This window comes from Lineus longissimus, chromosome 5 (genome assembly GCF_910592395.1).
Source record: "Lineus longissimus chromosome 5, tnLinLong1.2, whole genome shotgun sequence".
NCBI classification, from domain to species: domain Eukaryota; kingdom Metazoa; phylum Nemertea; class Pilidiophora; order Heteronemertea; family Lineidae; genus Lineus; species Lineus longissimus.
The window spans coordinates 22,621,059-22,635,956 of NC_088312.1; the positions used below are offsets into that span (position 1 = coordinate 22,621,059).

General features: G+C 39.7%; 1 protein-coding gene across 7 annotated transcripts in view; it reads right to left on the minus strand.

The window, feature by feature from the left end:
• Window positions 1–832: 832 nt before the first annotated feature.
• LOC135487911 (cubilin-like) overlaps window positions 833–14,898 on the minus strand; it is a 154,948-nt gene continuing 140,882 nt past the window's right edge. For 5 of the 7 annotated variants that reach the window (XM_064772148.1, XM_064772150.1, XM_064772145.1 and 2 more), the window contains 6 exons: window positions 14,569–14,755; window positions 13,270–13,335; window positions 11,386–12,365; window positions 10,917–11,036; window positions 7,766–7,783; window positions 833–5,122 (listed from right to left, as the gene is read on the minus strand). In XM_064772148.1, the coding sequence (XP_064628218.1) occupies window positions 4,869–5,122; window positions 7,766–7,783; window positions 10,917–11,036; window positions 11,386–12,365; window positions 13,270–13,335; window positions 14,569–14,755 (1,625 nt within the window). In that variant the 3' untranslated portion in view covers window positions 833–4,868. The remainder of the gene's footprint in view (window positions 5,123–7,765; window positions 7,784–10,916; window positions 11,037–11,385; window positions 12,366–13,269; window positions 13,336–14,568; window positions 14,756–14,898) is intronic. The other 2 variants (XM_064772151.1, XM_064772147.1) reach the window with 2 other exon arrangements.

Sequence of the window (14,898 nt, forward strand, 5' to 3'; positions counted from 1 at the left end):
ACTTCCGGTAATGCGAACAAGGAGGGATTGAGAATCGGGGGCGTGTGGGCGTCATGAAGGTGGGATTTTTCCGAGTGAACTTCAAACATGACACACCCCAGGCATCAAAGTGCTTAGTTTCTATGACGTACATTGCATTTATCACCCTAGTTGTTACTCCATTTCTGCCAAAGGCAGTTTGATCAAAAATTGAGGGGGAGCTTGGATGTTTTCTAGAACGAATCAGTCAAAACATTTGCCTGGCAAACTCCCACAATGCTCTTTTGACATTTGCGGCGTGTGCATCTGAACATCACACACCAACGTTTTTGTACTCTCTTTCAACCTCAACCAATTGTGAACTTATAAGGTATCACTTGGTTAAGTGTATACTTATAAGGTATCGCTTGGTTAAAGGGTGAGCGTTCATGGAAGATAGCTGAGCACTTGATGCTCGGTAGGGTGCATTGGGATTATCCTTTATCCAATTGACATTACTGTATCCTTGGTCCGTCGTCGTCCATATCAAGTCATCCATGATTGGTCCGACTGTCCGTCCATACATTGGACCACGTGAGAAAGGAGACTACTAGATATAGGGATAGGAATGAAGAAGTTAGGGAACAGGGAGAGGGAGGAGGGGTTGATTGGAGGGAAAGGAAGGGAAAGGAAGGGAAAGGAAGGGAAGGAAGGTTGAGGAAACTTTGGGCTGCGGTTAGGAAAAAGTTGAACTTCAAGTTGAAGCCACTCCAATGGGTTCGTCTCCTTTCTGACATGGGTTTGTTTACATTCAACATGGAGCAGACGACATCAAAATCACAGCACAACATATGAAGATAGTGAAGAGATGATGTAATCATATTTTGAAAATATTTATTATAAAGCCCTTTGGCACATCGTATCGTCATACAAAAGTTGTTTACATATTTATATTCATATGCAAAATTATTTATAACAAATCAACACTTCACCAGACTACCACGGTGTTGCAGTGAGTGACATCTTTTGCTAAACTTAGAAACTACACATCTGATGGACAAGGAATTTCATTTTTCTAAACGCTAATAGAAGTAATCCTAGAGAGATTTAAATCATTTTCATTGAAATCTTATCATACTTATACATGAAGTGTCGAGCATTGCTTTATCAGAGTACTCCATTCCAGGTTTTATAATAACCTGATTTGATAGTTTTTCCTTGTCTATGGAGAGTGTAATCTTTAAGAACAGTTTCAGATGGAAAAGCAAGATCACATACTAATGAACTAAATCTCGTTGCATTATTTATACAGTATGTATAGTCTATATACTATTTTCCATTGTATCTACAACTGTATCTCAGATATTGCATTGAAAATATATACAAATGGCTTGAAACAACTGTCATCCGATGGACCAATCAGAGAAGAGGCAGTTTCTACTGCTCAAAACTGTAGCATCTAATTTGTAATGGCGAAAGAATTTGTTTTGCTTTCAAAAAGATGAATATTCCAAAAATGTGGATTTGTGAATGAATGATTTTGATGATTATAAATGTTTTTTTTTCTCAAATTTTGATCACTGCATGGGATGATAGTTGAGTCAACTTTACATTCTGAGACCATCTACGAAGTTATTCATTTTTCTACAGTGCGTATCGATAAAGAAACCCACTGAAAGATCCAAACTACCAAAAAATAACCCACAATTGAATATTTGTAAGGGAGAAAAAAATGGGGGACTTCACAGCAGGGGCCCTGCCTTTAAGACCAAGTGGAGAACTGTACCAGTGCAATAAATTGCATAATAGTGTAGTGGCACCTTCTACACTGGTTCTTAGATTGGCAAAGACCCTGTAAATGATTACATATTTGAGTAAACGTGATACATTTTTGAATTACAACTGAGGGGACTAAAGTATGTGGGATTTACTAAACATTAAATTCAAAAAAAGTGATTTTATGAATTGGTCACAAAAAAGATTATGAATTGTGTTCTGAACTCAGGAAGCATAGTGCAGATTGCAACTGGGAATGCATAGTTTGAAGCACTCAATATCTCAAATGAAGATCTTAAGCGAAAAGGCTCTATTTTTAGCGAGTATTTTTCTTGTAGGTAATTTGAATTTTCTTTATATGCTTCCATTAACAGATTAACAATTATTATAATTCAGTACCATTTTACCAGGAAAATAAAATAACTTGACCCAATTTATTAACAGGCCAAAAATAATTTTCAAACCACGACTAACCCAAAGCAAAGTTAGAAATGAAAAGAGAGGAAACTAAAAGTAACTTAATAGTTTGAGAAAGGTTTAAAAATTGAAATTTACTAAAGGAAACTCAAGTAACTTAATTTTGAGGTTTTTAACCACAGATATGTTAACCATGAGAACTGAGTGTTATGATTGCAGAGTGGACAGATAAATTAACTAAAATCAAACCAAGGATTACATTAGTAAGTGAAAGGAAATAATTGGAAGAAAAAAATGAACTCGAATGAAATGAGTGACTAGCACCAAAGTAAAGTGAAACAAAAAATGAAAACTTTCGAATTGTAAATATTTGTTAGCTTGTCTTGGTCAGTTTCTGACAGACAAAAGCTTGTACATTTGTGTTTGATAGATTAATATAGATAGAAATAAACTCAAAATTGAAGAGAGAAATTTCAAATTAAAGTAAAGGAATGAACCAAAATGAACTAAAAATTGGCAGTGTTGAAGTTTACAAGTTAAAACTAAACTTAAAATTTTGAACAGATAAAATTGATTGAACTAAATATAGATTTGCTTTGGATAAACAAGAGATTCATTATGTGTTTCTACACATATTCACATGTGTTTAGACACATTCAAATGTGTTTATACACATTTTACATGTGTTTAGACACATATTTACATGTGTTTTTACACATTTACATATCTTTGAATCTATGAATCTCTGAAAAAATCAAAGTGCATGTGTTTGACATTCAACTAAATTCTTAAACCATTTAACATCAACTTCTATTATTCTGTACAAAACGCATAGAAATTATACAAATGTTATAGTTAAGCACAGAATAGTATAAAATTCTTGTAGTAGAAAAGAAGATATTTATAATGAAATTCATTAACTAGTGATAATAATATACAGTGTTTGGACCCTTGACGCCTGTATTCGTGAACAAGGTCGGCCAGATAAGACTGGATTACCCTGAACATGAATAGAGGAGTAGAGGACCAGGATAGATCGACTGGCATCTGTTTGATAATGGAAACAAAACTAAAATCGATCGTTTTGAGCGAAGTTAAATTTTTTCACTTTTTGAATTTTCCATTCGTTTTAATTGCAGCTTATGGATCTGTATCATATGATTCTGCAATTATGGGATGTTTAGACAGATGCCGAGTCTGATGATGATAATACTTACAGAATTAACGCACTAAGCCCATGAAGAAAGTTTTCGAATGAGGCAAAGGGGTGGAGGCATTTGTCAATAGAGAGAGATGTCATTTCTTAGAAGAAAACCCCTATGCCATTTATATGCCAGTAGTTCGACTGAGAACGTCACTACGGCTTAAATTGTCATGGTTATAAGTCATTACTAATGATACAAAAGTGTCATTTATAATCATACAATTCATTCCTTCGTCTCCTAATTTCACCAACATGGACTTTTACACAGCAACAAAAATCAACTAAATTGTTTAATTTTGAATGAGATAACTCAAATGAACTTAAATTCTGTCATGAACGAATGCTGAAGACGAAATGATTTTAATGAAGACTTGGAGTAACTGATGTTCTACATCAGACTTGATTATGAATAGCGTACTGTGAGTTGACTGAGCCAAAACATGACCTCAAGATGACACAAGGTCGAAGTGAAGACCACTTCAAGATTTTCGAAGTTGTTCCGTTTCAAAGCAGCTGTCAACAGCTGGTTTGAATGACTAATTGAGCTTTTTAAACTTCTGATAAGTTCGTTCGATTTGTGCACAATACGCTACTGTTGTTATTATCTATTATCATCCGACACCAGGCAATGCTCAGGTACTGAACATGCCCTGATGTACAGACATAAATGAATTGTAATGATATAGGTCATTTTCAAAGAAAAAGCCTATTTTGGGTTTGACAAATTTTGACCGCGCGCACCGGTTTCTCAATCACAAGAAACGCGGCGAGCCATCACTGTGACTTTCGTAACATTTGTCGAAACCCTCAGCAGTCCAAACATTATCCTGATTGGAGCTCTGCATTTGTGATGATTTAACACTGTACATGTCAGGCTTTAAGCCTAATCAATCAGTCCAGCTGTTTGCTTGGCATATCACCGTTTGCAATACTAGTTTCAGACTATCACAGTAATCTAGTATCAATTGCAATAGAGAGAAATATATTCCTTTTTGTGATAGCAATAAGAGAAACAGAAATCGAAAGATTGTAGAAATTTTCAATTTAGAGGTGATTTTTTAGAATAATTTTGAAAGTTTCCCAGCATACGGTTTGCCAACGCGAACCGTTTGCTTGGGGTGTAAGGTGATATGAAGGTTCTGCATAGGGTGCCACCCTATGCAGACTTAGAATCAACGCAAGATCGTATAAGGGAGAGCTCAATCACATTCAGTTCTGCATAAGTCTGTATCCGTAATACTCCATCCCGAATTTGGAAGACTGTCGCTGGAACAGTATCGTAACAAGTGGACAGTTCGCACCAAGTCAGTATCGCAGCCGCCTATGACACAAGCGCGGCGTCCTTACATTCCCGACTAGCAGGAATCGTCGTCGATCATATCACAAAGTTCGGATGAAAAACAGAATTGTTCTGTAAAGTTCCTAACCACATGGTAATCGAATGGTTAAGTTAATCCGTAAAACTGCCACTTTGAAAATTTGTTAAAGTTTTTTCCTAAATTCAGCATTCAACTCATACGATGGAGATTTTCTGCATTGTTTCCCGGTTGATCATTCGGTCTGATGATTTACTGCAATGGGCCTGGTCGATCATGAATCGGATGTCGGATTCGTCCGACTTGATGTTGTGGTGGGGGTGTTTCACCTTCTGGGACATGGACCTCCTTCGGCGGTGGAACATGCACACGAGGATGATGATGAGGAGGAAGAGGGTGATGGCGACGCCGAGAGCAATATGGAGGACGTTGTATGCTGGTGGTTTGGGGCCTGCAAAATAGTGGGAAGAGAATATTATAGCGATTGTTTGGCAACCCGAAACTAAAACCAATGCTAACTTCAATGTGCTTTAAAACAATCTGGCATTCCCAGAATAAAGTTTGAAATTACTCATCACAAGAAGAAAGCATTAGTAATAACATCTACTTATTTGGTACTACATTGAGAGAGATTTTGAGGCAAAGAGCTTTTAGTTTTTATTTTCAATAGCATTAAAAGTTGTAAGGCTTCTCAAATTCCCTCTGTTCAATTACATTTATAAGGCAACTGCTCGAAAATTTGAAGATTTTTGAAACAAATATTTCAGATCTTTTATCAAATCTGCAAGACTGATTCAAAAGCTGAGCAGACGTCTTTATGCAACACTATATTCAACAGAAAATCCTTTGGAAATCATGGAGTCGGTGGTTAGTTTGATGTTAATTCAACTAATCATGTATTTGAGGTTAACATTTGATGCAAAGCTTGTTGTAAATATGCAATTACCATGCTCTATCTATTCTTAATTGTAACTCCATGCTTCCCAAGGTATAACAGCTGCATTGGGCCAAGCTCTGCGGAAGAACAGACTTCATAATATGACAACTGGATCATGCATCATACAAATGATGGATGAGATGAAGTAAGATGCGATGATACAGCGCCACATCAGTCTGTCCCGACTGTAGAACAAGGCACTCTGCACTGTCTAATCTCTCAAACTTGTCTCTCCCGCTACAATACGGAGAACTAGCGCCATGTGATTGGAGAACGAACTAGCTACGGTCCAATCAGATAGCAGACTTACCTTGAGCTACAGGAGATAAATAATCGGGAGAGAAAGTTTGAGAGTGCTAGGCTGCCACATCTACAGAGCAGCACAATTAGAAAAATCGACCTGGCTGGTTGCACTTTGGACCAAACGAATCTACACCAAAAACCTAATGTCGGTGTAAACTCGACCTGGCCTAAAATACAATTGACCAGAACGATTTTTCTAATTATGATGACCTAACTGATGATAGGCTGACCTATGGTCAACAGATGACATACATGACGTTATGACGCTACTATGTCTAGGCAATGGGGTGCGTTGAGTTTTCTTGGAGTCGTGGTGAATAGGGTGCGGGTTTGGGTAGTTTGTGAGAACAGTGAGAAGACGGACAAAAGCAAACGAAGACTTCTTTCTCAGTCATCCAAAGTTTCAATTCACCAAGATCATATTCGCGAGTTAGGTGTAAAACAGAAGAAAGTGCTCATTCAAAGGATTATTGTTCACCAAATAGTCATTTTTCCACAGTGGGCAATTTCCAGACAGTTCAGCTTTAAGACAGTTGTTCAGGACATAGTTCAGCTTTAAGGTTTCCAAGTTGGGAGTCCACAGCAACACAAACACGAAAAGCAAGAAGTTTCCTCAGGGAGAGGAAGGGTAGTACAAACCAAAAAGTCATTGGAACTTAGAAAGTGATGTTCCGTGCACAGATCCTCGGTATAGTGTCTAGAGAAGACACAGGTAGCGTACGTGTGTTTTGGGATGCAAGCTAGTATGACGTGTTGGAGGAAGGAATGATTAAGTGCAAGGCGTAGGTGACCATCATGTGACAGGAAAATCGTTTGATAACATCGCCACAGAATAGGAACTTTCTGTGACAATCTTGTCAAATTCCTGAAACATTCTGATTCCCTTTGTGGAAGGTGTCGTGAAGTTGCTTCTGCAGCAGAAGCTGAAATTTGAATGTGTGAGGTCGAATGGTGGGACGAGCAGACGTAAGGTCAACCTGGAAGGGAAGGTGGTGAAGAGGCATTCCATGCTTTGGAGGCAGGATCACACAGGCAGTGGAAGCATTCAAGGCAGGCTGGAGTCAAGAATTTATTCCAAGTGATGGCTTGAAAGAAATCCTTGATTCATCATTGGCAAGACAGATCATCCAACCTTCCCAAAACACCCAAAAAGCTTCACAGCAAGATGGGGGTTCTGAGAAGCAGGACCCCTGATGCTTGGCAGAAGATGGAAGATGACAGAAAAGAATGGATCTGATTGGCTAATAGTCACCCAATTAGATCAAAGATGAGATCTGATTGGTTGATTGTTATCCAATGAGGTTGAAATCCAAGAGCCCAGGATGAAATCAGTTTCTGTCTGGTTGTTTTTTGAATTTTCATCTTATTTTAGAGTTTGAGAGGAGCTGGAGTAAAAAAGAGGATTTAGATCGTTGGTCTGATTCATCTTTGGCTCTGGACACTGACTGGAAGAGAGATTGGATGATGCCACATGTAGCATGATTCAGGATCTTTGGCTGAAATTGGCTGAAGCTTTAATTAGATCTCGTTAAGTTTACTGATTAGTTGTTATTAGTGCTGATCTGGTAGTGTGCTGGTCAATAATTGGCATCAGTAAAAAACATAAGTTAGTTGTTAGTATGAAAAGCAACAGGTTAGCGTTGTTGAACCACCAATATATTGTCAAACATGAACAGTGCTCATCAATTTTCGTTGATAAAGGGAAATTGCTTTGGGGAAAAGTGTCAAACTTTGAATTGATCAAATTTGATTGAAATCATTCCCTGAGGATACATGCTCTACAAAGGTATAGGTTCGACTATAATTATTGGAGGTTCGTTGCCGAAAAATGCTAAAGATTATTGCTTTCCTTACCATTATTATCAGATGGACCTGAAGGACAAAACATGACAACAACATTAAGGGCCAACTTAAAGGAGTACAGTATACGATTGTAGTCTCATGAATATGCATAACTACCCAAGAATTCATTTTCTAATTCACAAATTTCCAAGTGGATTATTTTAGTATCAGTGACTATTCTGCATCCTGCTCTTAGATTCACCCCGAAATCTCACTTTCTGTTCGCTCAACAAATTTCAAACCCATCCACTAGGCACCAGTTTATGATTTCACAATGTTAGGACCAGAGTCTATTGGATTCACACTGGTTTTTGAATTGGCAATAGAACATTAATGACAAGCTTTTGAATGCCTTGTGTCATTACTAGTTCATGGGACCCAACAACCCAGAGCAGGATTTTATTTGTGTGGGACCACAACATCGGTTCTACTATACTTACCAAGGGAAGTTTTACTAACACTTAACTAACATTTATGGCATAAAAAATGGTGCATAAGATAATGTTGCTGAAATGAAGCGGGATGAGGAGGAAGGAAAATGATGAGGCTGTGGAAAGAAGGATGATGAAGACAAAGTAAAGCAGTGAGAATAATGAAATTAAATGAATGAAATTAATCTTGATCTAAAACCCTGTCAGATTCAGCACACTAGAGATCAGCACACTTTGTTTAGGCACACTTTTAATTCTTCATCGCACACTAGGACTTAAGTTGCACACTTTAGGATAAGGTCATCGCACACTAGGAATATTTCTCACACTTTCAGCATAAGAATCCTGTGTCCTTCAAGCATGCTACATGGGCAGAACACACTTGTTTCAACAGAAATATAGAAAGCATCCATCGTTTTGGGGAAAGGGAATCACACACTCAACCAACTGAAATGGTTTCATCATAGCTTGGACAAGAACTTGGTACTGACACTTTGTGAAGAAGTGCATGGAACTTGTCATGTCATGGTGAATCCAAGACCAGGCGACCACTGTTTACCAATTCTCTCTCTTCCACTCACAGTCCCTCACGACTCATGAAATATCTTCACATTTCTAACCAAGAACCAGGGTCCATGGCTAACACACCAAATCCTAAACAATTATCAAAATACCTTGAGCATCAACACTGAAGAAGTGTTTTTTTTGGCGATATTTTGTAATTGAATAGGATTTTCAGTCACACAATGATGCTCACGCCGGCTCAGACTACGTCCAAAGCCCTCACACATTCAAATTTCATCGCACAACAAGTCACTGGTGCTATCATCTCATGCAACCATGCATCAGTTTCATAAACCAGTAACTCAGAATCACACAAAATATGCTAGAAAAATTAGTCTCACTCAGCTTTAAATGGTAAAATGCACACAATGGGGTGATCTGTTTTACGACTGGAATCATTCACTCGGCAAGAGGCAATCAGGCATACAAGAGGCACACTCTCAGTCATATGGCGAATACACATGTATACATCTTGGTGAAACTCACTCGCATTCACTCATGCTTTGGATTCACTCATTCAAACAAGAGGCATTCCTGCAGTCACTTTTTCATTTCATTCACTACCCAAGGATTCAGTTACTCCAGCATTCTTACTTCAGTCACACGGCAGAGCATTCAATCCAAGACTCACTACAGTCACTCCTCAGTCACTCAACCCAAGCATTCTCAATCCAACCATGCTTCAGTCGCTCTTCAGATGCAGTTTGCATTCAAGTCAGAGTCACACTGAGCCATTCAATGTCATTTGCTGCCACAAGCATTCATGAGACAATCATACATCATTCACCACCAGTTTCACTCATGTTTTCCACCCAGTCAAATTCCAACAGACATCTCTTGCATTCAAGTGCATTCAACCAAACAGGCATCGCTTGCATTCAAGGAACAGGCATCTCTTTGCTTTCAATCAAAAGTCATCTCTTACATTCTAGAGCTTTCAGTAATTCAAGCATTCAAACAATTCCAACAGGCATCTCTTGCATTCTTAAGCAATCAACCAACAGGCATTCAACCCAGTCAAATTCCAACAAGCAACTCTTGCATTCAACCCAGTCAAATTCCAACAAGCAACTCTTGCATTCAACCCAGTCAAATTCCAACAAGCAACTCTTGCATTCAACCCAGTCAAATTCCAACAAGCAACTCTTGCATTCAACCCAGTCAAATTTCAACAAGCATCTCTCGCATTCAACCACTCAACCAAGTTTCATTCATAATCTCTTGCACTCAACCAACCTCAAACTTGCCATTCATAAGAGCAGACGCACTATTGCAATCATGATTCAGATTCAGATTCAGATTCAGATCAGATTCACCATCCTCAGCCTCGCTAAACTAATCTCACTAGCATACTCACACTCACACAAGTCGTATATAGGTTTGAATCGGTCACAGTGATCTCACTCGAGACTTCGAAACATCAGGAACATTGGTTCCAGGGAAACGCTGAACCTGACATAGCAAAGTCCCCATTCACATCGCAGTCACACATGTTGTATTGGGGATGTTATGAAATCACACATTCACTCAACACAATTTTGATTGTGACCACTTCTGATCACAATTAAAATTGTGAACACATTCACTCAACACAATCGGAGATCGTGCTCACACAATCACTCGTAGGGTTTGAACTATCAATGTTATCAAGTTCAAGTCGCCTAATGGGATAATTTTAATGGATTTATGATCCGAAGAACGAGAGGAATCAAGATGATTTAAGATGAAGAATGGGGATGGAACGTTTGTAATGGAGATGAGGTGACCTTCAGGGATCTGAAGGTCAGGAATAGGTGACCCTGTAGGTCAAGTACCATTACCTAAAATAGAAGCTACTTATGATAATGATAACGGTCTAATTAGCGTAGCTATCATGGCAAGTATCATTCTCGTTTCAAGCACATGTTCGAATCTTCAGAACCTGTCTTAAATCCTTTGTATTTAATATCATCGGAACTTTCCAAAACTTAGATGCAATCAGCGCAAAATATTTATCCTTCATAGGATGGGAGAAGCTCTAAAGACTTTAACATGTACCTGAACATCTCTCAAATGGAATCAAATAGAACCTTCTGATTCCCACCAAAAGGATCTCGTAGAATGATTTGATAGAATAATACCCGCTATGGTCTAACTCTGGGAGGTAGTTCTCAGAATTTGAAACTTACAGGCAATGGTTTCATCAGATTCGTCTTCAGCGCCGCAGTTTCTGACTTTGTTGCATTCGAGATGTTTGGCGATACAGTATCCGGAGCGTTGGCATTTGAAGACACCGGAGCAGTCATCACCTGAAAACACGTGGAGAGGACCATAAGTACCATATTTCGTCTCGTACCATGATTCCAAAAAGTTTTCAACCCAACCAGATCATATTGTCAGTGTAAATCATAGTAGATATTGGTTTAAATGTGCGAGTTCAAACCACTTTATAAAGTGCAAGCTTTCCGTACCAAACCACGAGATATGGAATTCAAAGATGATAAACAAGTCTCGAATTATTGATGAGAAGCAAGAGCATCACGTTTGATTCGAAAGTACTACAGCAATGGTTGCCATAGAGACTAATAAATCGCTCTGGCAGCTCAGTATCATTTGAAGATTTGGTTCTGGGCTTTTTGGCCAGAGAGAGACACTTACCACGGTCGTAGAGGAGTTCAGTGTAGGAGAGCTTGAAGCCTTTGCCGCCGCCGACTGAGTGCTGGCCAACAACAAATCGGATTCTCATTGGTCCGTTGGAGATCAACTGTTTGTCTCGGTTCTGGGTTCCGCAAAGGCTCTCCTGTGGTACACCACGGTTGTCGGTGAAGATCTGGACCTCGGCGTTCTGGCAGCTTCTTGGGGTTCCTTCCATATCAAAGTCTTCGAACTGGAGGAGAATCTTGTTCATTGGGGAAGTTGGGTAGATCCACCATTCGCAGCTGAAGTTGATCTGGTATTTCTGTGGGTAGTTGGGGCTAGTGATGACTCCGCCGTGGCTTCGGGTAATGTTGGCACCGCACTCCTTGAAGATGTGTTGCTTGGGGATGAAGTCGTAGTTGGCCTTGAATCCGACGCTGACGTCCTTTTCGTTGGAGTGGAAGATGAGTTTCAGCCTGTTTGCGCCAGGTTCGGTGATGATTGGGCCGGGGAAGTCTGAGCCGCAGTATTTGCCGATGAGTTTCTGGCCGTCGGGGAAGATGCTGTAAGCGACAATGTAATCTTCGTTGCAGAGAGCCTTATCGCCAGCGAGGAAGAAGTTGTCGAAGGACACTCGGACCTGTTCGTTGGGGAGGCCGTGGAATTCGTAGACGCAGTTGAGATCCTTGGGGTAGCTGCCTGGGTAACGTGGGGAGTTGGTGGATCCCTGCTTGCTCTCGGTTGTTCCGTCAGACTTGTAGATGAAGTGGCATTTCCTTGGGGTGGCCATGGTGCCGGATGGTATTCCGTAGTCGACCTCGAATTTGTAGTTAGCCTTGAATCCCTGGCCGGCCTTCTTGCCATGTGAGTCGAAGACGAGGAGGAGACGGGGGTTGGATGAGATGAAGTTGCTTTCGACTTCAGAGCCACAGAATTCACCATCGGGCTTGTCACTCTCGGTCTGTCCCTTTCCGTAGGCTTTGACGTAACCGTTGGGGCATCTGGAATGGAAACGAGGGAAATGCTCGTAAAATAGTTCTTATGGAGACTAAAGTTTTGTAAATTGTTTCCTTAAAGTGCTTATGATCTTTTGTTTTGTTATGTATTTGCAAGGAAAATAAATAGGGGAGTTTTTCAAAATTGAAGGCGTGTAGGATTTATTCAAGATTTGCTAGGATGCATTTCTCAGGGTCAACATATTCCAATCCAAGGGTTTCGTTGTAGTGGTTTGGTTCAAATAACTTCGTTGGTCTATTTCTTCATGGGTTTAAACACTGAAACAAACACTGAACAAAGAATCCACAATTTAAGCTTGGTGTCGACTGAGGAGCCTGTGGTGTGCAAAACAAAATACAGTCAATCGAGGGAGGCAGTGCAAGGAACAGGGAAGAAAGCACAGGAGGAATATGAAAAATTGAATTTGAAACTGCTTTGGTTATTCAACATGCATAACCAAATAGATCTGACCACACTTAGAAATAGCAACAGAATAGAAAATGATTTTACAGATTTTTTGTAAAATTATTCTGCAGATTTGTTGATTTTTTTCGGTTTCAGTGTGTTTGAAGTCAGACAATTCCATATTCAATTGACATAAATCCACACAGCGAGCGAGACATGAATAGCTAGCTGCCCCGTGGCAGCTATATGAAGAAGGGTTCATGATCCGCATGGTTCAGCGAAAGGACATCCATGTTTTTTTCAACAGAAAACATCGACTTGTTTGGCATCTTCTGAATGGTGGCAGGATAAAGATGGTGAATTAATGAGAACGAAAGAGGAGGGACGAAGCGTGACGAAGTGGACGAGACTGCATGAAAAAGCGATCGGTACTAGCACAAGGCTTCACGAATACACCACGTAATAGCCGCTATTAGCCGCTAATGCTATGAAACTGAGACACACCTGGACTCATCATCCATTTTCAGGCTCATGGCGGAGGACTGGTGGTGCCTGTGGTGATGATGGTGCCTGAAAATGGATAAAACCAGGTCGCCATTAATTAAATGTGATAAAGCACATTTTTGAAGAGGGGAGTCGTCTGGATCGTCTGGTAGAGTAGTTAGCATATTCTTATAACTTGCTTTCCGAGTCAAAACCATATGAGTCATATTTCAGTACTTCCTTCTCCCCTTTAACCATCCTTTCTTCCAAGAAAGTTTAAGAAATTTCTACTTGAATGTTAGAAGGTTCTTTGTATTATAATCCATTAATGGTAAATCTGTGGCTTCACTAAATTTATCAGCTTACTAAGCAATTTTTGCAGCTAAACATTTTCGTCACAACGAACCGAAATTTAAATAAAAGACTACAGAAGATGGATGGAAGAGAACTGATGATGAAAGGGTTAATATGACGTGATGAAAATCTGATATCAGTGACTGCTTATTGCTGAGGAACAAAGCAAACTTGAAAATGCGATGTTTCAAAGCAGATTAGGCAAGGTGTTTGGTAGCAAATATCGTAAGATAAAATGTTGTGTTCAAAAGAAACACAAAAAGATGATTGAGTGAGAACGTCTGCTTTTGGGATCTGTTTGCTTATGTTGAAGCTGATGATGTTGACATGTTACAAGATGGCCGCCAGTGACAAGATGGCCGCCAATGTCCACTGAAGGACAAGTGGCTTAATACTTGGTTTGATTTAGTTTCTGATTCATAAAGCTTTAGGTCTGTGCTGGTGAGCACATCAGGTTATCAGCGCCATCCGCATGATCTCCTGCTATATATAGGTAGTTCTTTATTGGGAAAGGAGCCTGAGCAAGTCTTATGAAGAAGGATCAGGTCAAATATCGCTGCCATTGAGCAGGATTATTTCCAGTTCGGAAATAGGGAATCATGAGGTGCTGATTTTGTGATATCAATATGTGATTTCGTATTGGTTGGTTTGGATCTATTTGGGTTAGGAGGAAGATGGAAGTACTGATCAAAATATGATGAAATGAATGGATGAATGGCAGGATATGATGAAATGATGAGAAAATAAACTGAGCAAATGATGTTAAAAAATATCAAAATGCAATGATGATGTGCCAAATCAGATCGGGAATGTTCAGTGCAGAAGGATAAGAATATGCTGTAGACAGTTTCTAAGGTTAATTCAAATAACCAAGGGAATATAAACAGTCGCACAGTTCAAAGTAAGAAACTCAGGAGAAGACTCTAAAAGGAAAATCGGGTATTCGTTCTAAGATTTGAAACCTACCCTCGGCCTCCGTTAACGGGCAGCTGGAATTTCTCGAAGTTCAGGCGCACTTTCTCGAGGTTCTGCTTGTCCATGAATCCGTCGATGTAGTATCGGCATGTGACGTTCAATGGGTAGGCGTGGGGGTAGTTGGGTGAGGTGATGGTTCCGTTGCTCTCGCCAGCGCTCAGTACCCTCATGTCGCATTCTGTAAGACACGAAATGAAAACAAGGTTAAGAAACATGCTTGGAATCATAGTCAGTTTAGGTGATTTCATTTCCCTGGCCGATTCGAACCCGACTGGTCAAAACCAATTTCGAGTCCCAGCGGACCACGAAAACCCGACGAAG